This window comes from Cetorhinus maximus, chromosome 24 (genome assembly GCF_964194155.1).
Source record: "Cetorhinus maximus chromosome 24, sCetMax3.hap1.1, whole genome shotgun sequence".
Taxonomy (NCBI): domain Eukaryota; kingdom Metazoa; phylum Chordata; class Chondrichthyes; order Lamniformes; family Cetorhinidae; genus Cetorhinus; species Cetorhinus maximus.
Window position 1 is genome coordinate 52,506,500 of NC_135902.1, and position 24,859 is coordinate 52,531,358.

Consider the following 24,859-nt stretch of genomic DNA (forward strand, 5'->3'; position numbering starts at 1 on the left):
AGTTGAGAGATTGTAGCAGAGGACCAGACGTTGAACTGGATTCTGATGCTTGGTTGAAAAGGAACCATTGAGACTGATGGTGAATGCAACTCAAGGGCTGAATCGATTGAGTTGGAAAGATTGAGAGATTGCACCTGTCTGTGGGGAGTGATGTGGGGTTTTGTGACCGCTGTGTCGTTGTCGTATTGACCTATTTAAAGTGAAATTGCCCTTTTTTATTTGACGTTTCATTGGCCTGTTCATGTTTAATTTACATTGGTTCTGATTCGTGTTAAGGTAAATGTTGCAAAAACTGAAATCTTGTCGGTAATTTCTTCATTTGGGGGTCATTCAGCAGGTTTAGTTACTTTGGTTTGTGGTTCCCCCATGAAGATCATAACAGCAAGCTGGATGATTCAAAAGTTGCAAGGCTCAGTTTCTGCTAGGGCTGCTCCACTTGGCAAGAGAGATTATTATCCTAATTGTTGTTCACTTTACCACCCCCACATTGGAAAATAAGTGACAAGTTTGAATGGGCGATTAAACTTGGCTATTTTACCTCCTGCAGTCAAACAGGAAGGTGACGGCCACTATCTAAATAGACATGTGAGGATTGGTTGTACACGGTGAGGTAGCTGAGGGTTGCCAGTATGTGTTGGGAGCATATCCCAACAATGGTCGGTGTCTTTAGAAGACAAGGGGAGGTTGGCCACAGTGGTGGTCTGAACAACAGGAGCATTACTGTGCATCAGACTGGAAATAACACGACTCCGACACTAAGTGTCAAAAGTAGAAGGTTCCATTCCTTAGCATCACTGTACTTCATCTAGATAGAGCATGTAACTGCCATGGAGATGAGAAGATGCTATCATTTGTAAAGAAGCTGAGATCCCCTCTTTGAAAGAAATTTGTGTTGGGGGGGAAGGAAGAATGGATGACACTCACACTCTTTGAAGGACATTAACTTTGTATCATGTTTTACAGAAATTCCTTTTTGAAAAAGGCAAGGAATCCTTGGAGTCCGAGTTCCGAAATCTCCTTACTCGCAATAGCAAAGCTGTGCCGTCTGTCGTCATCCTGGACCTGGTTGCAGGAGACGATGAGATTGAGACAGCAGATGAAGTGACACTGGAACATCTTCCTGAAAATATCCTGCAGGATTTGATCTGCATTTCGATGTGGCTGGTTGAATATGGGAGGAATCTAGGTAAAACTGATGTTAACTGTTTTTAAAATGGTGAATACCTTCTTGGGTAAAAGCAAAAAACTGCTGATGCTGGAAATCCAAAACAAAAATAAAAATACCTGGAAAAACTCAGCAGGTGCTGCCATACCTTCTTGGGCTATGGTTCCTGTTCTCCAGTTTGAGAGGTTATTGTCAGCCACATTAATGTGAATGATACCAGCGGTGTATATTGGGAGCGGTGGAGGTGGGTGGGGACTAGGTTGATTATCTATTGCGTGAAGTCCTTAAAAAGAATTTTACTTTCGATAGTGCAATTTGGAACCTTCAGGATGCCTCAAAACGCTTTACAACCAATGAAGCACTTTTTCAAGTGTGGTCACTGTTGCAATGTAATGAAAAATATTATGGTAGAAATGTTTTTTCTGGGTTATAGCTTCGTGGGCGCAGATATCCTTTGGTATTCACCTTCTCTGAAAGTTACTCTTCTGCATGTGTCCAATTGGGCTGCTCTATTAGCCAGTTATACGGTTGTGAAGGGCATCTTTTTCATAAAGGCTTTCTGTCACTTCTACTCTTGCTTTTCTTTTTACTTTCTCTCACTTTCTCTTTTTTCTTAATCTCCTGTTTGTCTTTCTCTCATCTCTACCTTTTCTCCCCCCTTCAATCGTTCAGAAATAATCACTGGTTGTAAAGTGTTCAGGGAACTAACATTCATTTTCAAGTGCAAGTGCAATCAGTTAAGGAACCTCCTGAGCTGATGCCACTGGAATTATGCACACAGATCAGTCAGCATCTCTTAAGTATCTAGTGAATTCTTTCATCAGAGCTGGTCAGCGTTCACCCAACATTTTAATCTAACTTGCTCAATCTCTAATCTAATGTGCATTCGTGGTTTCACTGATTATAATGGGCTATGAGAGGAAGCGTGGCCTTCAGGTGCTGTTTACATTTGATTTTCAAATAGATAAATTTGCTGTCAAAATATCAAATGATGTAGCAACTTTATAATTACTCTTGCCAGATGTTGAGTGTTAAGAAAAGGAGGTGGGGGAGATAGTTAATCACTCCTGGAGTTTGAATCACTGCTTCAGTCCCGGCTTGTACTGCTTCTCCCTTGCAGATTTCATGAATGTGTACTATCAGATCCGCTCTAACCAGTTAGACCGATCAATCAAAGGCCTGAAAGAGCATTTCCGCAAGAACAGCTCGTCCTCTGGTGTACTGTACTCTCCTGCTATTCAGAACAAAAGGAAAGACACCCCCAGCAAAAAAGCCATCAAGAGACCAGGTCAGTAATTTCGCTGTCATTATAAAATGTTCCTATTTCCCCCAACGTGTTTCTATACTTCAAGCAAGTTTGTTATGGAAGGCTATTGAGGAAAGCCTTTTTAGAAATTCTTTCCTAAAATCAGAATCTGTTACGATCTGTTATGATTTTTGCTTCCCCCTCGTAATTGATTTTGTTTCTTTTTCTCTTGTTCTTTTATAATTCTCCACTAACTATTTTTCTTTTAAATTTTCATTTTATGTTGATGAATTACAGTCTACATCCCAGGTAAACCACGCTTGTATGTGTGCCCTTTTAAGCCTCGCCACTCTCTGCCTGACCGAGTATTGTGGCCACTGCGTGTGGCACATGTTAAGCTCTATTGCAGGAAGAAATTTTGCCAGTTTGTCTTATTGAAAGCTTATGGCTTATGCAAAATGTTGCTGTGCAATCTTTAAAGCTGACTAACTTAGTGGACTTGGCACCATTAAGAATCTTAAAAAAAAAGTCAGAAAACTTTGGAGAAATGAAATTTGCGCAGGGTATGTTTTTATTTGTTTGGAGAGGAGCTTTCCACAGATAAGTAACTGGATGTTGATGGCCTGTTTATGCCTTTGCCGTATTTAAAAAGTTGTTTGTCACTTGCAGGATTGTGACACATGACGGTTACATTTGTTAATGCTGATGTAAAATGTGGATGCCTCTATTGCTAGCACTAATGAATGGAAGAAGGTGCCCTCATCTCTGTTTGTTAAAGGGGAATAATGGATGTTCTGGGCTGAAAATACAATTACTCCCTCTCTTGCGTACTGTGTACATTGTGGGAGTGGGGGTAGATTTTAATCCGACAAGAAAACAGGCAAGTGGGCAGTTAATATGTCGTTGGTTAGTTAGTAGCCCAGACCCTGCTATTTCTGATAATTACCATTTAAGTTGTCTGCTCAAAGCCAGTGGAGACTTAATCAAAAATGCGAATCGGTGCCCATGGTAATACCAAAGCAAAGTACTGCAGATGCTGGAAATCTGAAATAAAAACACACAATGCCAGAAATACTCAGCAGATCAGGCAGCATCTGGGGAGAAACAGAGTTAATGTTTCAGGCCTGGGACCCTTCCTCAGTTCTAATGAAAGGTCACAGACCTGAAACTTAACTTTTCTTTCTCTCCACAGAGGCTGCATGAGCTGCTGAGTATGTCCTGCATTTTCTTTTTTTCTTCCACAATAATACCTCCTATCTCGGTTATCGATACCTAGTTAACCTAGTGTATGAGTGTTGAACTGTATGCAGGGTTGGTGGGTAGAGGAGTGAGTACGTTATAGATATTGCAGATTCCAGTTTCTAAGTTGCACTCCCATGTATAAAGGAGCTGAAGCTTGTTCTCCAGCTCTTTACATTTCTCCAGAGTTTTCTTTCTTCAAAATATTTGGCTAGATGGTACCTGAAATCTCGGGTGGGTAGAATTCACGGGTTTGAATTGCAGTCAGCATGTAATAATTAGAAATACTTTTTTGTTAATATCTAAGGCTATGTTGGTTTATGAATGGTAAAGATAAATTGTTTATTTTTAAATGTAATGTAACATAACCTATTTAATATTGTTAAACTATTGTCTAACTTTGTATGATTTGTTCTGTTTCTAAGTTTTTATTTTGTGGTGTCCATTCTGATTTAAGAAGCTTTTTGTTTTTGCTTTAATTTCTGTCTTGGTGTGAGAATTTACTAGCAAATACTCCTTATGTAGCGTGGTGTTGGTGGCAGGGATCTGGTGTTTCACACTGATTTGCCTAGGTCTTGTCTTTTCTGCATCACCGTGGTAACAGGCACAATTCGTAAGGCTCAGAAACTTCTGAAACAATATTCTCAGCATGGGCTGGATGGCAAAAAGGGTGTTTCTAATCTCACTCCCATTGAAGGTAATCATTTCCTTGTCCCTGGGTGCACTTCTTTTGGCTTTTTCTGCAAAGTCTCGCTTTTTCATTAACCACATCTGCTGTTTTCATAAAAAGCATTCTAACTCTATTGCAACTTATGCACATCTTACCTAATCTATGCCTCTGAAAAACTTTAGATGGGAGTTTGAATCTTACAAGAATCTGCAGAGGAGAATTTCTGCTATATTCAGGCTTAGTTCACGCCCAAGTCATTGTTAGTCAGCATGGGAGGGAGAGGAATGTTGGTTGGTGAGCCCTGTCTAGGATAGGAATAGAAATATAGAAGTGAATGGAGAACGTTCCATTGCACTAGTGATAGAGAATATTTTAGAGCTAATTGGGCCAATTGTGCATCACTAGCTACAGAGGGTATTCTAGAATCGCTTCTTTTTTTGTTGGTTGTATAATATCTGCTTTACTGTAGCACAAAGTTAAAATATTTTGTCAACCATTTCCAATTATATATTCCCAGATTCACATTTATAGTAGCCTGCTTATATAGATACTGTAATTAGAACACTTCCCAGCGGAAGCGTTGCAGCACCACCACTGGTAGGAGGATGCAATTACAGTGTAACCATTTTACATTGTCAATTTCCAATATAAATATGTTAAAATAAGGACGGAACATATTTAAAATGGGCAATAAATTGTCTAGCATATCCTATCCCATTATTCCACAGTGGAATAACCCATTTCACCTGAAGACTACCCCTGGTCTTCACTATAGATTCAACAGCACCAAGATAATCTAGTAGAGAAAGTTTAAGTTGCGTTTTTGGTGTAACCAGTCATGATTAGCAAAGTCAATGGATTCGAAAGAGATTTCAAACATTGCGGCCATCCTTCCTGATATGTTTGTGAATTTGTGAGCTCTCCAACCAAGTCCTGTATACATTTAAAAATAATTAAAAAAAAACTCTATAGGACTGGTATTAAGAGATTTATTTAAAGCATTTTTTTGTTAGTTTGCACTCCCTTCTAAAGTCTGTCAATGCAATAGAGGGTGTTCCTGTCTGAGTTTCCATAAGTGCCCATAGTCCGTCCTTTCAGCAGCTCTGGATCAACCCTTTGTTTCTGCTAATTAACATCTGACCAGGTCATGATCACGAGTTGCGAGTTAAACATCTCTCAGATACGCTGACTGAGAAGCATGGCCCTGCTGTGGGTAAGTTGCATATTTCTTTAAGAACAAAAAAAGCTAAACTCCAACTTTTTTTGTTGAACTTTAACAACATTTTTAATTTCTGGCATGGAAATCACTGTTCAATTTTAATTGCGCAATAATTTGCCAGTCATACATTTCCCTTTTTTAAGTCTTGTTTTCTCCCTCTTTTCACCTCCACACCTCTCCATGGGTGCTCACCTCCACCCTCTCCTCCTGCTCTCATTGAGTGGTGAGTGAAGAGGTTGTAGGCTCGGCCCAAAACGTGCCTTAGCAGATTAAAGGGTGTGTTTGACATTGGACCAGGTGGGTGATGATGCCATTCTGTCCTCCTGCCAGCCCTTCATTTCCAAAATAACCTTGAATGAATCCACTCCCATCTGATGGATTCATGCAAGTGACCAGTTCAAGCTTCCTTCCACACTGGTGGTGTGAACCATTTCAACTTCACTATGCAGCGAAAGTATTAAGTATAGTAATCCCCTAACTCTGTTTCCTTTAGCTTGCCTTGGGAGTTGAGAGATGTGATTTCAGTAACATGTGTGGGGATGGATTGCAACTTGACATTTCCCGGTGTTGAAATTTCAAGAGTAACTTCATTGGATTTCTTAAATTCAACAGGTTCTCTCTTTTTATTAAATTAAACCTTAAGGGTTTAGAAGAAGTGGAATGTTCACACTGGCTGTTCATATTGAATTGATTGCTCCACAGTTACACCCCAAGATGACAGTATTTTCTATAATACTGTTTAGGAACCATTGCGTAAATCTGCAAAGCTTGGTGACTGTTTGTATGATGAGTGATGGATTGGAGGAGACTGGCTGCTGTTACCGGAGCTGATGGTGTTCAGTGGGCGCAGGCAGTGTCATTATTTGTACGATTGAGTAATTCACATCGATATTACAATGTGATTTAGCCTGCAAAGGCTACAGTTTTGTCATTCTTCCTTCTGTCCTGCCTACTCGATCTCAATCTCCTTCACTATGCCCGAGATTTTACATGCTGCTGTTTGAGGTTTGAGTGAGTTTTTACTTTCTGATTAATTGTAGGTAGTTGGACAGTAGGCAGAGGCTACTGCAGGTGCAGTTTTAAATTAAAGATCTGGCTCTTAAACTTTATTTAGCTGCCTGTCTTGGTACTTCAGTTTCCGAAACATATCTCTCTAGTTTCACCTCTTATTGCCCTATGTCACAATGCAGCAGTAAGGATAGGCAATTAATAATTGAATTATGAACACAGTTTGTGGCCAATCTGCACCTCAATTCCACTTACCTGCCTTTGTTTCATATTCCTTGATGCCCTTAGAATATAAAATAAGAATCTATCTACCTCCGTAAAGGAGAAAGGTAGCAGAACTTAGTGTCCTGTTACAGTATTACATTGGTTATAACGGGGTGTTTATAATCTGGATTGATTGAAGCCTAATAGTTAACCTACAGCAAATCTAAACATTCAAACCTTTCAGGCCTTGCTGCTTCATAGCCACTGAGACCATTCATTTCACTACAATTGTTTTTATAATTTCAAAATAATCCATTTCCCACTCTTTTTAAAACGAACGCCCTTGTCTGTCACTATATTTTTCCCTTTAGCGACAAGGGTGATCTGAATTGGGTGACAGAAGCTCTGAGTCCAGCTTATCAGTTCACTGTGCGATGTGGGAGAGTGTGCAAAAGCGCTCAGGAGTTCCCACCCTTTGGATTTATTCTGTAAAATATTAGTGATGCATAAGCCCTCCCAGTGACTCAGTAATTGTAAAGACTTTACTGAGCAGTAAACTCACTGTATTTCAGCTGCTGAACCAGTTGGTGGGGAAGGCTGATGTGGTTTTCTTATGCTGCAATCACACTGGGAATGTGACTGGGATGGGAGCAGTGAAGTGTGCAGCAGGCGTAAGGAAAACGGTGGAGAGTAACAATCTCTGCTCAGCCACCACAATTACTTACTGGGCTTTGACAAATGTGTGCAAACAGCTGATAGATACCAGAACTCGAGTGAGCGTGTGTGTCTGTCTGAAATGCTTGATATGTGAAGGCCAAATACGGTATGGAGGCTGATGAGGTCTGAAGGAGGCAGAGGTTGGGAGTAGGGAACAGAAATGAATTTTTTTTTGTTGCAGTTGATTTTTGGGTTTTTTTTAGTTTAAAATTTGAGTTGTAATTCTTTATACACGCGTGACATGTTATTGACTGAAACATTTATGTTATGTCTGGTTTCGACATTGTAGTATATCTGATTTCTTTAATGTTTGACGTTCACTTGAATTTAATTCCTTTTTGAGCATAAGCATCAATTGGATAAGGTCACAAATCAGGTTTTGTGAAGGCGACGAATCTCTTTGTAGATAAACGCGCTCCAACTTTTTGCATCTGTTACATGCTTGATCATTGGGTATTATAGCTCAGCATTTCAGCCAGTGTTCCCAGCGTCGGTCTGCCCCTTCCTGGCTCCTGGTTCTTGCGCCCCTTTCCTGAGTCTATGATATGCCAATGTATCTATTCTTGAGGTAAGTTTTCAACGTGTTCTCCTCCCTGAAGAAAAAAAGTCCTCCCATCACTGCCCCCCCCAGGCTCTGGCCAAGGGAATTACATGCAACGTGGCAAGAGTGAGGTTGGATGAGCTAAATGTTAAATTTGCATAGGGAATTCAGCATTGTCTTCCCTGGGATCTTACTTTGCCCTGTTTTCTCAGGGAAGGAGGACATGTTGGACAGTGAGATTGACTCTTACATTCACTGCATCAGTGCCTTTGTAAAACTGGCACAGAGTGAGTACCAGTTGCTGACGGAGATCATTCCTGAGCACCACCAGAAGAGAACCTTTGACTCTCTGATACAGGTGAGATTCTCTGAGCTGTTAATGTTGGTAGTTGCTTTTTCTCTACTAAATCAGTTGAGACATCCAGTTTTGTTTTTGTTACAATCCAGTAAGCAGGCAGCATTGTAATGATTTGCTGCTGTCCTCTTGGAGTTTGGCCTGAGAGAGCCATCTGGAATCTGCTAAAATTTGAAGCCTCAAAGCCCGTGTGTTTTGATGCGATAGTGAGTTTGTGTGAATAAGTCCTAGCTGGTGGCAAGAGCTAGCTGTTGGGTCAGGGGTTGTGTGGTTTGCCCCTGTGTGATTTGACTGATTTTTTAGTGAGTTAAATTTTGTGCAACTTGGCTGCTTGACTGTGTTTACAGAGTGTGGACAGAACCAGGCTGCTCAGTAACAAGTCCTAACTAGAGCCACATTTGCACATCCTTTTCTCTTTATTTTCCTACATCACTGTAACTTCTTACATTTCTAAATGTAGTCACTTCAATGAATTGAAGCAGATTATTTGTGCACAGCAAGCTCCCACAAACAGCAATGGGGTAATGGCCAGATAACCTGTTTTAGAGGGATTTTTTGAGAGATAAATATTGTCCCAGGGCACTGCGGAGAGCTCTCCCCTACTTTAAAAATAGTAACATGAGATCCTTTACCACCACCTGAGATGGGAGACTAGCCCAGTTTAGTCTCTTATCTGAAAGATGGCACCTTCAACAGTGCTGCACTCCCTCAGTAATGTACTACAATGTCAGGAGCTTCTGGAGTGGGGCCTTGAACCCATCATTTTCTGACTGAGCCACAGCTGATGGAACTTCTGAGAGTTAATTATCTGGTCATTTATCTCATTGATGTCTGTGGGAGGTGCTGTGCTCAAAATGGCTGCTACGTTTGCTACATTACAACAACGACTGCACTTAGGCCATCCCAAAGTGCTTTACAGTCAGAGGTTGCAAAAGGCACTATAGAAATGCCAGTTCTTTCTTTCACTGGGTTAGCCACAATTGGCCACATCATTTTACCATAGCTCTGTTTCCAGATTGGACCAGAGCTGACAATCACTTGGGTAATGTTACTTCCATCGAATCCAGAAGGATATGTCTGTCCTGTAAACGGATTTTCCAAAGTGATAAGATCTGGCTGTATGACAATGAAGGATGAGGATTTTCTTGTTGGAGTTTGTGACCAGTTCCTCTCCCTGTTACAGGAAGCACTGGATGGTTTGATGGTAGAAGGAGAGAGTATTGTCTCCACAGCACGCCGTGCCATTATGCGACATGATTATTCTGCCGTCCTAACTATATTCCCTATCCTTAAGCATCTCAAGCAGATGAAGCAAGAGTTTGATCAGGTTCTGCAGGTAAGTGCAGCAATCCTGTAGAAAGGTGTAAAGTTGGGAGGACAGAGCCTTTAAGCTACAGTGTGGGATTGGTGCCTGTTTGCCAAGATGGAGAATTCTTAAACTTAGACATGCTGCCCAAACAAGCATGGCAGTGAAATGGAAGCCTGGCAAAAAAGAGTAAACTGGAGTAGCAATGGCTGGGCCTCACCAACTCCTGGATGCATGTAGAATGGGATTTGGAGGCTGAGCAGTTGGGTGCCAGCTAGTTGTCCTGTCCTTGGTATAGTGCATGGCAAGAAGGGGAAGATCAGGTAGGAGGTAGATTCGAGCACATGTGGCTTGCTGCTGTATTATGTCCCACCCCCCACCACTCCACCAGTGCTTGAGCAACCTTTGGTGACCCCTGGGCCATCACTCCCCAGTCTCCACACCTCTGCTACAGAGATTGGAATTGGTTGATGTAAGGAATGGTGGGTTCAGTCCTGACTCCCCCCCACCCCCAGTCTCTGCCTGTGGTAATAACAATCCATCAGATGCCAGCTCATGCCCAGCAACCAGCCTTAAGTTAGTGGAATGTTGGGCAGCCCAGACGATGCCAATGGCAACTCAAATTTGCATTTGCTGTTCCCTTTTGAAGTGGGAGTCAGGGGTCAGAAATGGGGCTGAAACCTTTTACAGACAAATGTGCTTCAACAGATGTTTTCGGTAATGCTTGTATCACACAGGGCACAGCTGCTGGCACCAAGAATAAGCTGCCAGTCCTTATTACTTCCATGGAGACGACAGGAGCTAAAGCTCTAGAAGAGTTTGCAGATAGCATTAAGGTAAGTGGTGAATTGGTAAAGTTTCACTTTCTTTAAGTTTAGCGGTTTTTTTCAGGATATACTTTCTTGTCAACCTGCAGCTAAAACTTGCTTAAATCTTGTAGTAATAACGTGTCCTCAGTGTGTCCATATCATGAGATGGCCTGTCTGCATATTTCTCCATATCTCATGTTGTGATGATGGCATAAGCTCTTTCTGGTTGCGTTGCGGAGAATGTAGGAGACACCAGATGGGTGCTAGACTTGCTACAATCAAATCAACATGGAGGCCTAAAGCTTAAGCCATGTAAGAACTGATAAAGTACATGTGGAGATTGGGCTTGTATATAGAGCATTTCTTAGAGCGAGACTGAATCACTTGCATGTTAGCACAAAGCCATTTGAGATCGATCACCTTTTTGAAGTCAGATAGTATCTCAACTTCTCGCTGTATTCTAACATCTTTATTTCTTGCATTGGAGCTCCTTAATAAAAACTTCTATACTAGAAACACCTCCTGGCCTTATTGTTTAGAGACCAAACCTTAATCTAATTGCTTGCATCATTCTAAGAAAACCTCACTGTTCTAAGCAGTGACATGGTTTCCTTTCTTTCATCCTCTTCCCTTTCTCTACAGAATGATCCAGACAAAGAGTACAATATGCCCAAGGATGGAACTGTCCATGAACTGACCAGTAATGTATGTTGGAATGCTATTAAAAGTATTTAATTGTCTTGTTACACTTGCTGTTCTTGGAGTTTAGTGTGCAGTGCGCAGTCTAAAATACATATGACTTTGAGAAGTGGATATGATAGAACACTCTGCCCCAGTGTTCAGTTGGTAACGATGCTGTAGTTGAGCAGTACTGTTCAGTTAAGTCCCCAGTTTGTGTTGGGTTAGATGATCTCATGGTGGGGGGCTGCTACAATTGAGAGCCGGAGTCCCCCCCTGAGGGTACAGAAATCGCCATCAGTTAATCGACATCTAATGCCCCCTGATATGAGGGGATAGCTTGCCCCACCCACTGACAGGGGATGAATGGGTCTAAGAGCTGGAGGGCAACTCGGGGCCCGTGGAACCAAAGCCCACCAGTGCTCGGGGGAGTGGTGGGGGAAGAGATCGGAAGTTGTTCTGTGTTAGCTGTGTCCGCATTTTGCCTTTTCATGTGAGGCAGTAACAGCCATTGATTTCTTCTTCAGGCAATATTATTCCTTCAACAACTGCTGGATTTTCAGGAGACAGCGAGTGCAATGTTAGCATCTCAGGGTGAGTGTGTTTGAAGCTGGGCTGGGGGCGATGGGGGTGTTGCTCTAGTTTTTGTCTGTTGTGGCATATTCCACCCTTCCACTTGAGTACATTTGGATAAATGACTCTGGTTTAAAGGGCTATTGCCCACTTGTGGCTATTGCTTCCCGAACCTCTATTACAGTGACATCCATGGCATTGGAAGAGACCATAGTGCTCTCTGATCTTGTCAACATTCCCGCCCAGCAACTGGGCAGTTCTCACCTTGGAAAGAAACTTCTGCCGATGAATTTCAATTTTCTAAGAGCTATGTCTCAGGTTTCAGGTGGGCTTGAAATTAAAATCATCACAGATAGTAAAATCCTGGCCCCTCACGGTGGCTTAAAAACCCACCGATGTTGAGTTCAGGTATTACCTAATTTTCCTTGTTTCTTTCTTGTTGGAAATCTTGTCAGAATATTTAATTGTCAGGCATTTATTTTAGAACCCAGTTTAATATTAATCGTTTTTATTGTCTGTCTGCTTATGTACCTGCTCCCTGATCCCCTCGCCTCACCCCGGCCTGTCCACTGTTGTATCCACTCGCCAACCTCCGTTGTCTGTCCTGTTTAACTTCTTTACACTCTCTGAACTAATGGACTTCTAACCCTTTTCACTTTTGCACTTCTCTTTGCTCTGCTGTCACCTGTAGTTCTGGGGGACACTTACAATATTCCTTTAGATCCCAGAGGTGAGTTTATCGAATTCCAAGTCTGTCCATGCCTGGCCATCAGTTTATATTTCACTGGAATCAATGTTGTGTTAAACTGTATCCATTACTTCATTTTGTTTTAGCAGCTTGTTCTCTCTCTAAACTACCCACCCATATAAAGCTGGGGGAAGGTTTGGAGAGGGCAATGGCTCAAGATTCAAGGGAAATCTAATGCATAAATCGCTGAAAATGAGTGTTTTTGTTCTTGTGTTGGGCCGCTGCTTGTCTTTTTTACACTGTTGCTGGGGATTAATTATTCCGCAATGCTTCCTGAAGATTCATTTGCAAAGTGGAACATGATTCCTACAATCTGGAAGATCCCAAATTTTGATTCCAGTCTGTGTTGCAGCAGTGTAAGGAAAAAAAACCTGGGCCTGGTTGTTATCCAGCAACCCTTCTGGGATATGTGTGTCTGGTGACATCTAGCGATGAATATTGGTGGTGAAGACTCTCAACCCCCTGTCATTCCCCCCAAGGGAGAATAGCCTGGTGACACTTACTGAGATAACAAAAAGAATCACCACTTGGGTGAGATGTCAGGGAATAACTGGTGTTCAAGAGGTCAAAGTCCTAGTGGAGACAGTGAAGTAATCTCATGCTCCTCATACTGTGGGTTACTGTTTAATAATATTTGCCCGAATTCTTTCATCTCTTACTTTTGAAATCATTCCATCTCAGCTATTTTAAACCTAACTCGTAAATCGAATTGAACCCGGTTGTTGCAGAATTGCACAGTGGGGCTTTTGTGGAACCCCTCTGAGCGCAGCCCTGGGAGGGAGGGCGGGCGTTGGGAGGGCAGGAGTTGGTTGTACAGTAAGGGAGTTAAACGGGAAGGAGAGCACTCCACCTGTCTGTGCACCGCTCTTACATCCCACCAAGCAGCCTGTGTTTGCGAGTATTACAGAAGGCCTGGGAGCAGGTTGTTCCTGTGTGCTCTCCTGTTTAAACAAGGTGCCTGGGAAAGGAGAGGATAATGTTGGGAGTACTGTGAACGAACGTCTCATTGTTAATTCTATTTTTAAAAAGTAAAAAAATCCCTCCCAACTAAAATGTGTGGATAGGACATATTTTGATTTTATAACTGAGACTGGAAACGATTGACTTACAGAAACTGGTTCCTCTACCAGCACATACAACTCTGAGTTCAGCAGGCGACTCCTCAGCAACTACATTTGTGAGTATGGGTTTTACAGCAAGGTTGTGCTATGTTTTGCTTGTGTTTGAAAGATTTAAAGGTGCCTGGTCAATAGTAAGATTTTGCCAGAAGTTCAGGCCTCATAAGCAGGCGATCTGATTAGACTGGAAGTGTCTTGAGTGTGCCACATGACAACAGACCAAACCAATCTTTTCTAAAAGTGAAATTGATCCAGGAATTCCACTATTGGTGCTTCTGACCTGCAGCCTGAAACTTCCAAAAACTTTTCCTGTTGATTTGTGCCTGTCGTTTACTTAATGATGTGAGCTTCTAAGAACAGAGCCCCACTTTTAGCAGTAGAGTAACACATTGTTCAGAACACAGTTAATGGACCTACCTTTAGAAAACATTGTCCCGTTCGATTTACCTTGCGCGAAGAGATTTGTTGCCACACAAGAGTTTCACATGAACACAGTGTCTGTTGGCAATTCTTACACAACAAAATCTGTGGCATGAGACTTTCAGCACCAGAGCTTGTCGGATGTGGGAAGAATCCGAGAGTTGCAAAATGAGAGTCTTTTGTGTGTTATGAACAGCAATATTTGAGCAGTCTTATCTTCATGTGCCGTTTTCTATGTTTCGAAATTGAACGATTTCCAAAAACATGGCATCTGGTGCAATTTAACTTTAAGTAATTTTTAAAAAAATTCTAGAATTGAAAGCCTCAGCTTCATGGTCCCATTACTGTCATCGACTATTGTAAAGACCCATCTGATTCACTAATGTCCTTTAGGGAAGAAAACCTGCCATCCTTACTTGGTTGGCTTACATGTGACTCCAGACCCAGAGCAGAGTAGATGACTCTTCAAATGCTTTCAAGGGCAATTAGGGATGGGCAACAAATGCTGGCCTTGCCAGCGACACCCAGATCCCATGAATGAATGAATAGAAAGGGAAAAAAAAAATTGCTTGCAGAGTTTGGTACCAGATTGAATACTGTATACTTTTACCAAGCTGCTGTGGGCCTGATTATACAAAGAATGGGAAAATATATTTTCTATCTAATCTTGAGCAACCTTGTATTCATTAAATTGCTGGAGAAGATTTTGTGCTTGAATTAATATTGGCCTATTGTGAAGCAATTTACATATTCAGTATGAAGTGTTTTTAACACGGTCAGGTTGAGTGTAGAGGACAGTTTGCTGTATTCTGCCCAAACATTGAACCTTAAAACAAGTTTTTGGAGAGCTGCTTTATTACGTGACCGTAATTTTTCCACTTCCCACATTACTTACATGACTCATAGCATATGAATCACACTAATAATTCAAAAACTAAATGGCAAGCCTCCAGTAAAGGTTCAAGGGGAATATTAACACGAGTGGGTGGGACACAAGTGCTTTTTACTTTTAATTAGTGCTGAACTCTCAATTTTGTGTCATGACTTGCCTCCACTCCGTTGTGGGTTGAGACTCAGAGTTTGTTTTATCTCCTGGTTTGGCATATTGTTCAATTGGGGATTTATATGGCATTTTTCACAACCCCCAAGACATCCAAAGTGCCTTATAGCTCATGAAGCCCTTTTGAAGTGCAGTCACTGTTGTGATGTAGGAAACACGGAAAGCTCCCACAAAAACGCAATGTGAAAATGACCAAATAATCTGCTTTTAGTAATGTTGGTTAAGGGATAAATATTGGCCAGGACACCAGGGGTAACTTGCCTGCCCTTCCTCAAAATAGTGCCATAGAATCTTTTATCTGAGGGGGCAGATGTTGCCTTGGTTTAATATCTATGAAAGCGCCTCCAAAGGTGCAGCCCCCCCCTTAGTACTGCATTGGAAGTGTCAGCCTAGATTATGTGCTCAAGTTTCTAGAGCAGCCTTGAACTCTCAACCTTCTGACTCCAAGGTGAGAGTTCTATCCACTGAGGCACAGCTGAAAGCCCAAAAGTTAGAGAATGGTGTGTTCATGTTAAACTGGCTGGTTTTGAGGCTTGAGATTTCATTGGCAATGTTTGCTTATCTCTGCCAAATTATATTGGAAAAGGTAACCTGGAAACAGGAGGTGATAGAACGGGGGAACAAACTCAAGGAGCTGAACTATCAGATGATGGCCCCCACGTTAAATATCCCGCCATCGTTTCCCACTGAACCTTACATGTGGGTAATCGGCACTTGGGCGAATTACTAGTGAAAATGAGCCCATAAGGGATGGCACCATTGGGAAGTAGCAGAGAGTATAAAGACTGAGCTCCTGTACGTTGTATGTAGATATTTTGTTGTTTTCAATTGGAATTTATTTCTGCAGCTTTTTACTTGGATTGTTGTGCTTTTTAAAACCATTCCCTCTCTTGCTGTAGGTAAAATACTCGGCAACTTGCAGCTGAACCTGCACAGCAAGGCTAAGGTTTATGAGGACACTGCTTTGGGTGCTGTCTTCCTTCTCAATAACTTTAATTATATCCTCAAATCCTTGGAGAAGTAAGTTTGTGATAATTGTGTCCTTTTGTTCTCAGGCTGTCAAATGTAAAACTGCACAAGATAACAAACTAACTCCAATGTTTAACTCTGTCCTTACCCTGCCCCCCTCGCCAGAATATTTTCTTGTGAAATATCTCCCTCTCTGCCATAATCTTGTAGGCAAGACCCACCATTTTGTGAGCTGCTCATGAATGGTGATCCTGTCCTGGACTGAGAGCTGTCTCAGCCCTCTCATTCTGGGCCACAAACTGTTGTTTGGGCTGTAACTTATTGGACCAAAATTCTTTAAATGTGTGGTGACAATACTGCTGTGCTTTATAGCTTTTATATGCAGTAGAGCTGTTCTTAACATTCCTATAGTGATATAATTAAAGTAACTGACATAGTTTATAGGTGGGGGCTGAGTTCAACTTGTTTCCTCATTCCTAGTCTGATATTTGCGTAGGTCTGAATTAATTCAACTTGTAGCAGTGACTCAGAAGTACCCAGACAAGACATACAAGGGACACATTGAAGAACAGCTCCAAACTTACCAACGCAGGTAATCTTGGATTATTTTAAAAGCAAAATGCTCTGGATGCTGGAAATCCAAAATAAAAACTGAAAATGCTGGACAAACTCAGCAGGTCTGACACCATCTGTGGAGAGAGAAACAGAGCTAATGTTTCAAGTTTGTATGACTCTTCAGATCTCTGAAAAAGTCATACGGACTCGAAACGTTAACTCTGTTTCTTTCTCCACAGATGCTGTCAGACCTGCTGAATTTGTCCAGCATTTTGTTTTTACCTTGGATTATTTTGTTCTCTTCTGTCCTCCTCTCTAAAGGCACTGATTAGGGCAGTTCCACAGACACCAAGAGAATTTCTGTACATCACCCAAGTGGTCGTTTTCTCCATGTCTGTCTACCTGCTATTTGACTGTGGAAGCAACACAGCCAAGCTTGATTCTGTCCTCACCTTAAGGTTGTGTGCCCACAATTATAGGGGTGCGGGTATGTTCCTGGACTAGTAATCCAGAGACCTGAAGTAATGATCTAAAGACAGGATTAGAAATCCTATCAGGCTGTTGGGGAATTTAAATTCAGTTAATTAAATAAATCTGGAATAAAAAGCTAGCATTAGTAATGGTCACCATGTAACTGGAATGTCAGAAAACCCATCAGATTCACTAATGTTCTTTTAGGGAAGGAAATCTGCCCTCGTTACCTGATCTGCCCTTTGTGATTCCAGACCCACAGCAATGTGGTTGATTGTGAAGCAGGATTGTGGGGGAGGAAGGAGCTTGGGCTATTAGAATCTCACTCCTACAAAGTGTTGGCATCTGCAGCGATGAGCAGAAATCGAAAGGTGTGGGCAGGAACATCCACTGCATCTTTTCATTGTGATAGTGGGGGAAAATGGTGCAACTATATAGGGGAAATATACCTGCTTAACATGTAACTCTATTTTTACAGTTGGTTAAAGGTCACAACGCCCATTACCGAGAGTAACATGCCTACCTTCCAGCCAGGAACAAAAGTAAGTGTCCTTAATATTTGCTAAAGGGGTGTAAAATCTTTGTCTTGTGCCGTATGCAGCCTTTCTGGGGTTAATACCTGTTGCAATCTTTCTTTCCCTCCTCCTGACTGTTCTGAGGTGCAGATTCAGAAGTATCCAGCACCCTCTGATACCTCACCCACATGGCTATGGCTTGGCGAATCTGCCCAGTAACCCAATCCTATCTTCAAATGATTGCAAACCGACTGGAATTACCAAGTAGCCGTCAGACATAAGAACCTTGGCTGGCTAACTTTTTTGCTCCTCTTTTCTTGTCTCAGGGAGACAGTGCCAGATTGTAGCAATCCCACCAGTTGCTGCAGCTGAATACAGGAACAAGAGGCCTCAAGCCTGTTGCACCATTCTATTAAATCATGGCTGATCTGTATCTTAACTTCATTTACCTACTTTGGTTCCGTAATCCATAATACCTTGAGATAACTATATTGTTTATATAGTTACTAGTAAAAAGAAACTGACTGAAAATCTTGCCAAGCAAGCCAAGGGTTGAAATTGGGACTTCCCTGGTTTGCTTGGCAAGATTTTCAGTCAGTTTCTTTTTACTAGTAACTATATAAACAATTGCTCCAATTTATTGGCATAATCCATTCTTTTTTTTTCCAGTTAAAAGATAAGGAAAGGCAAGCTATTAAAGATCGATTTAAGGTAAGAGACAACTAATGTGTAAGAAGTTTTTTAATGTGATGGTTTCTTCCAGAACTCTTGTGATTCACCACCTCCTCCCACCTCTGTACCTACAGACACATGTCCTAACTTCACCTTTTTCTTACAAAGTGCCTCAGGGGTGTTTTATTATGTAAACGCCTGCTTTAAAAATACAAGTTGTTGCAACAAGCTGTGAGCTTTCTCCTGTACAGGGCAGTGAAGCTGACGTGTGCTGTTCCATCCCTCCCCTCTCCTCCGCAGCTTTGTTCTGCCCATCTCTCTGCAATTTAAACCTGCCAAGGACTAGTTCCACCTGTGGGTCACTTGGGCAGGTTACACAGTCCTTTTGTAGGCAGACTTTCAGGGCCATTGCAGTGACAGCTGCTGCCCACCTAATAGGCAATGCTTAGAGCAGCTTTATGGGATGCTTGCTTATTGTCAGTTGGTGACTGGCAGCTCATCTCATGTTTAACACTGAATAAAAGCGTTAAAAATATCCTGTGAACTAGCTGATTAAAACATATGGTAAACTTTTGGTCTTTGGCTGCAGTAAGCGAGCACAGCATCCTCTCTGGATTAGAGTGAATTTGTGGATCTGCCCATATTCGGCACCGTCGTGTACTGAACAGGCCTGGACTCACTAGAAGTTTTTTTTTACAGCCGGAGCTTTGCTATTTGAAAGCTTTAATTCATTTAAAGTAAGACGAGTTTATTTTTTGAAGGCATTTAATGATGGACTGGAAGAACTGTGCAAAATCCAGAAATCCTGGGCCATCCCGGATAAAGAACAAAGAGATAAAATCAGGCGTGCACAGAAGGAAAATGTAACTGGGGCCTATCGAGTCTTCTGGCAGAGGTAATCATTGTGTGCAAGAAACAGAGGTATAAAGTTATCCATTTGTCAGGTTGCAACAAACGCAGGAAACCCAGGCCAGGGAGGAATGTGTGCCTGAGAGAGTGCCCAGATTTAAATATGGATGGACAAGTCTCTCAGCTCCACTGGGGATCCTGCCTGCCCTGTGTGTAACACGCTGGGGTAGCACTTGCTCCTCAGTCACAAGGTTGGCCCACACCAGAGATTTGTGTTCCTGGCTGACAATCCATCAATACTGAGGGAATGCCACACTGACTGGGGCTATCTTTTTAGTTGAGACATTAAACTGAGGATCTTTCTGCCCCCCCTCCCACCTCCAAGGTGCTGTAAAAGATTCCATGGCATTATTTTGAGGAGGAGCAGGGGAATTCTCCCCCATGTGAAATTAGTTGAGTGTTAAATATTCATCTAGCACAGAGAGATTATCTGGCCACTATCACATTGCTGTTTCTGGGATCTTTGTGCATATGTTGGCTGACACATTTCCTACTTTACAACAGTGATACACTTAAAGTACTTCATTGGCAATAAAGCACTTTGAGATGTCCTGGGGTTGTGAAAGATGCTTTTCTTTTTTGCTGGATTCTCCTGTATTAGCTGCACACATGTTCGTATTCCCAGAGAGTTTAACTCCTCCTTTATGGAATTGTGTCTACAGGTAAGGTCTATGTGCAAAAATCTTTCCTGGGTAAACAGCTTGGGAATAACTTTGGGCAGAGGGTAAGAGTTCTATGTGTTTGAGACACAAATGTTGGGAGGCTCACACTTGTAAAATGAAGCAAAGATTACTAGTTCACAATCAAATGACTCCAGCATTTCTCTGTATGAGCTTCTCATCACTGTTTACAAAGTGTTCATTAACTCTGCAGGTATTCAAACGTTCCCTTTACCAAGAATACTGAAAAATATATAAAATACAGAGTGGAACAAGTTGAAGAGATGATTGAGAGGCTATTTGATACCTCAGCATGAATTCTTTACTCTGCTAGATTCATTTGCCAACTATTATATAATTAAAGTGTTCTCAATTTATGTAAATACAACGCAGAGACAGTGCAGTTTATTAAAGATATGAAACACTACTGGTTTGTAATTATGCATTTCTAATTAATTGCTTTGAGTAGTGACTTCTTTGTTCAATAATCAGTACCTGTATCTCTAATCACACTAATCTTTAGCTCTGGCCTCCAATTTTTTGAGATTGGAATTGTGTCCTTTTTCTTTATCCCTGCAGTCAAACGAGTTCAATCCCACCACAGCCAGTTCGAGTTCTTGAATTCAGGTGTCAATAAGTGAAATAAAAACAAAGTGCTGGCAATAGTCACCAGGTTTGGCAGCATCTGTGGAGTGAACCAGAATTAAGGTTTTTGACCTTGCAATTAGCCCAAAACATCGTTGGTGTCGAGTATTTCCAGTATTATTGTACTTCCAGTAAAAGTGACCCTGAAGTTGCCCCAATTGTTATAAAAACTCACTGTCCTTGCCCAATATGGGCCTAAATGTGATTCCTGTGTCTCAACAATGTGTTAACTCTTAACTGTCCTCTGAAGTTACCAGCATCTTCTCAGGGCAATGAAGTCGATAAATGCCTGTCTTGTCAATAGTCAATTATTAAAAAATCTTTAAGTCAAAACTATATGTACAGGCAATTTGGTTTATTGTAATACTAAAATCAGCTTGATTGCAGAGGGGCTCAGGATAACATTGAAAATTTAAAAATGCAGTGAATAAGGTTTCCATGATAAACATTTTTTGAATATATATCCCAACAAATAATGTACAAAACATTAGAAATGACAGTAGTAAATTAGTATAAAAGGACATCAGCATAATCTTTGTAAAGCTTTCACATCAGCCATTAAATGTTAAATAAAAACAATGTTGGAAATGCGCAGCAGGTCTGGCAACAACTGTGGAGAGAGAAATAATGTTGATGCATTAACTCCCCAGACCAGCTGAGTATTTCCTGCAATATTTTGCTTCTGTTGACATTTAAAATCTTTCCATAAAATACAATACATTGAAAACAAACTTTTCTACATCTACAAAATCAGTGTGGAATTTACACAAACAGAAACAATTCAAGTTGTTTCGCATGTAAACACTGCGCTAAGTTCTTAATTCGACACAGCTGGACATTCTGAGAATCTCCTGCCTTGTACACCCGGTACAAGTGGTATTGATCTCTGGCCCGCAGTGCCAGGTCCACTTCCTGAGCCGAGAGTTGTATAAAGTTCTTCTCAGCTTTGACTGTGGATTTAACTTCGATGAAGGTCTCCACCTGCTCGTCACTGACTGAGGTGAATGTGACCTTGAAGTCATAGGGCAAACCGCTTTCACCATTCTCGTTTGCCCACATGATGTTCTTTGGCTTGTTCTGGCTGTCGCTCTCCTTCCAGTGCATCAGGAAGGCGTGGACCAGGCGCTCCCCCCATTCTCCAATGGCATAATTCTCTGCCTTGTCCTCGCTGAAGATGATTGCCTGTGGCTTTTCCACTGTGCCATGTATTGGCAGCTCCTCCAGGACTTCCTCATGAGGCTGGTCTTTTGTCCACACTGGGACATCGAGGGGAAGGGCTGGCCGGGAAGTGGTTGTAGCAGCTCCGGTGAAATGGTTACTCTTGGTCATGGATGCTGTTGATTGCTGGCTTCTGAGCACAAGCAGAAAAATAATAATTGTAAAATGTGACATTCCCTGGTCCTGCACCCCACACTTTATTCTAACAAGGGGTTAAAATGGCCTTTCTCCAACATCTGTTTCACGATCAGAGAGGAGGTGTAGGGTAGAAGAGGATGGGTGGAAAGGTGATAAACTTTCCTGGAAAATTTATCAAATGAAAGCTCCTGCTTACTCAGTGTGGGTGGTGTCCATGGGTGTCTGATATGTTCTGATACCATACTTTGAGTGGCTCCCCTCTATGATGAGACTTGACAGCAAGTATTGCCATGCTATTCATCTGCAAAATGCATCACACTTAAGCCCAATCCTATCCTCCCCAGTCACCCAAATACCAATTGTGGCAACATGTGGCTGATTGTTCATCCGCCCCATTTTTTACTGAATGGCAGTGTAAGCTTGAGGAGCCATATGCCCAATTACTGCTCTTACTTCTTTAAGACAGTAAGTTGTGATCTGGAATGCACTGTCTGAAAAGCAGATTCAACAGTAACTTTAAAAAGGGAATTGGATTAAATACTTGTAGGGGAAAATTCTGCAGGGTTATGGGGTAAGAGATAAGTGAGTGTGAATAGCTCTTTCAAAGAACTGGCACAGGTATGATGGACTAAATGGCTGCCCCCCTATGCTGTTAAGGGCCTATGATCAAGAGAGCAGTGCGTGGGTTTCTGTCAATCGCATCTTCACTTGAGAGCAGGTCTGAGAAATGCTGCATCCCTCTGCATGCATGAAACCTTCCCAATATAGCCAACACATCAAATATTCTCCTATATGGACAGTTAGTGGTACAAATCCTTGTCCTAGTGAACTGTGGCGCACACTATTTTTCTATTTTAACTCGCTGTGTCATACCTTGTCTGGTCACTTGCAGTGACAGGGGAATGTTCCTGGGCAGTAGGCTGTGGGCAAACAGGCCTGAACTGATTTAAATCCATCTTCTGCTCCGAGGTCGCTGATGGATTGACGTGTTCTGCTGAGGACAAACCGAAAAATGTGAACACATTTCAACAGTAAAAAAAACCTCTACTCTCTCATGGTCAAGTTGCTTTTAAAGACCTAACCCTGAGGTAAAGGGGACATATAACTTCTCCACAACAGGAATTTGGCAGGCGGGGAGCTCTTGATGCGAATCTGGGACCAGCAGCTCATTTTCACAGCCTTGAATTTTTCTTCGCCTGCTCCTGTACATCCCTTGTCTCCACTATTCAAAGCAAAGTTCAGGCATTTCCTTACATGGGGAGAGGAGGAGGGAGAGGGAGGGGTGGAGAGGGGAGGGAGCTGCCCACTGTTGGGATATCCCAGCACCAGCAGGTGCCTTAGAGAAGGTCACCTGCCACCAGCAACGAGTTTGCTACAGGAACAGATTCAGTCTCAGATCTGGGCTTTGAATTTCAATCTTTTTCAATCATGGCCCTTGAAAGAAATTTATTCCCCAGGGGGTGGGAGGAAAGAAGTCACAAATTTGGTTTCAGCTTTCCATATTTTCAATCTAGTATTCCAGAATTTTAAGCAAAATTTATGGTTTCAGGAATATCGTTATTGTTTCACATCTCATGCAGCTTAGAGCCAGAAGAAATAATTAACCAGGACTGATGTCTGCATTCATTTCCAAATGTCTTCTCCAAAAGTTACAGATTTCAGCTTTAGAAACACATTTCACATTTTTAAACTCTGGTAACAAACTTAGTTCTAAGTTTTTATTGAGTGATGAAAACGTAACAGAAATTTTATGAATATGGGAGCCTTGCCCATTGGCACTGCAGGACAGGGCTATGCTACTGTGATATCCCAGGCACATAGGTGATGTTCCACACTGGAAACAGACCTTCTGTAACATGACCATTTTGCTACTTTAACTGACTACTTAAAATGACAAGGGAGTTCTTCCCCAGTGTCCTCAACAATGTTTTATCCCTCAACCAATATCTGGTCATTATCACACTGTTGTTCCCAGGAGCTTGCTGTACACAAATTGGCTGCTGTGTTTCTTACATCACAACAGTGACTGCAGTTCAAAAGTACTTCATTGTCTGTAAAGTGCAACGAAAGGTATTATATAAAATGCAAGTTATTTCTTTCTTCTGGAAACAAAAAATGTCTGACACCTGGGTCAAGAGGATAGAGGAGAATGGAGAGAAAATGACTGGGGTTCCAATTTTAACCTGTTTAATTACCTGTGGCTGCAGGTCGGCCCTGACTGTTCTGCCGTTCCAGCTGCAGGGCAGGTTCCCCACTGGCCTTGGTGCTTGTGCTCAGGGTCCTCTGGTGGTCACCTAGATGAAAGAAAAACTTTATTAACTAACCAGTGTTCAATCATCCAGAAAATGACAAAAAAAACCAATAACAGCTGGTTAGATGGAAACACAATAGCTGGCATACAAGAAATAATCTTGGATATTGGAATTTCTTGCTATAGATCATGAATAGGGTTTAATTTTCCCTATCACACTCAGTTCTAGTTGGTTATATTAGAGGAATTATGATGTAGTGTAGAGGAACATCTAATCAAAGTCTAATTTAAGTTTGGCTTGCACTTTCTACATTACAACAGTGTCTACGGTTTGGAAGTAGCTCATTGGCTGCAAAGCACCTTGAGACTTCCTGAGGCTGGGTAAGGTGCTATATTAATGCAAGTCTTGCTTTTTCTTGGCTATCTCATTGAAAAGTTGGAAAGAATAAAGCTGTATTACATTGTAGACGATGACATTGAGGTGACATTCCAAAGCACCTCATGTCTAATGAGCATCTTTTATGGTCATTGTTATGTAGACAAAGACCAGTTTAGAATAAGGTTATGTTTCTCAGCAACTATTTTAAATTAAAAGAAGTCTTTTTGTAAAATGCTGAATACAGCCCAACAATGACAGCTCCTTATTTTCAAGATGCACCTATCAGATCAATCAGGCCCAGCAGTTTGGAAAGCTGGAAGTGTATCCAATCAAGAGTGCGTGATTTTTTTTCTGCACGTTTTCTATTTTGGGGTGTTCAGAAACACAGAGCAGGATGATTAA

General features: G+C 41.7%; 2 protein-coding genes across 8 annotated transcripts in view; one reads left to right on the top strand and one right to left on the bottom strand.

Annotated features, from left to right (window-relative positions):
• Window positions 1-21,034, top strand: part of exoc7 (exocyst complex component 7) — a 32,737-nt gene extending 11,703 nt beyond the window's left edge. Inside the window, exons 5-21 of one of the 7 annotated variants that reach the window (XM_078529082.1) lie at window positions 964-1,186; window positions 2,286-2,453; window positions 2,709-2,720; window positions 4,255-4,347; window positions 5,465-5,533; window positions 8,222-8,367; window positions 9,548-9,700; window positions 10,408-10,506; window positions 11,122-11,184; window positions 11,685-11,751; window positions 13,590-13,655; window positions 15,976-16,096; window positions 16,542-16,637; window positions 17,550-17,613; window positions 18,256-18,297; window positions 19,020-19,153; window positions 20,041-21,034. In XM_078529082.1, the coding sequence (XP_078385208.1) occupies window positions 964-1,186; window positions 2,286-2,453; window positions 2,709-2,720; window positions 4,255-4,347; window positions 5,465-5,533; window positions 8,222-8,367; window positions 9,548-9,700; window positions 10,408-10,506; window positions 11,122-11,184; window positions 11,685-11,751; window positions 13,590-13,655; window positions 15,976-16,096; window positions 16,542-16,637; window positions 17,550-17,613; window positions 18,256-18,297; window positions 19,020-19,153; window positions 20,041-20,143 (1,719 nt within the window). In that variant the 3' untranslated portion in view covers window positions 20,144-21,034. The remainder of the gene's footprint in view (window positions 1-963; window positions 1,187-2,285; window positions 2,454-2,708; window positions 2,721-4,254; window positions 4,348-5,464; window positions 5,534-8,221; window positions 8,368-9,547; window positions 9,701-10,407; window positions 10,507-11,121; window positions 11,185-11,684; window positions 11,752-13,589; window positions 13,656-15,975; window positions 16,097-16,541; window positions 16,638-17,549; window positions 17,614-18,255; window positions 18,298-19,019; window positions 19,154-20,040) is intronic. The other 6 variants (XM_078529084.1, XM_078529086.1, XM_078529083.1 and 3 more) reach the window with 6 other exon arrangements.
• Window positions 20,814-24,859, bottom strand: part of LOC144667617 (uncharacterized) — a 100,601-nt gene continuing 96,555 nt past the window's right edge. Inside the window, exons 48-50 of the mRNA XM_078529081.1 lie at window positions 24,023-24,121; window positions 22,701-22,821; window positions 20,814-21,822 (exon numbers count right to left, since the gene is read on the bottom strand). Of these exons, the coding sequence (XP_078385207.1) occupies window positions 21,234-21,822; window positions 22,701-22,821; window positions 24,023-24,121 (809 nt within the window). The 3' untranslated portion in view covers window positions 20,814-21,233. The remainder of the gene's footprint in view (window positions 21,823-22,700; window positions 22,822-24,022; window positions 24,122-24,859) is intronic.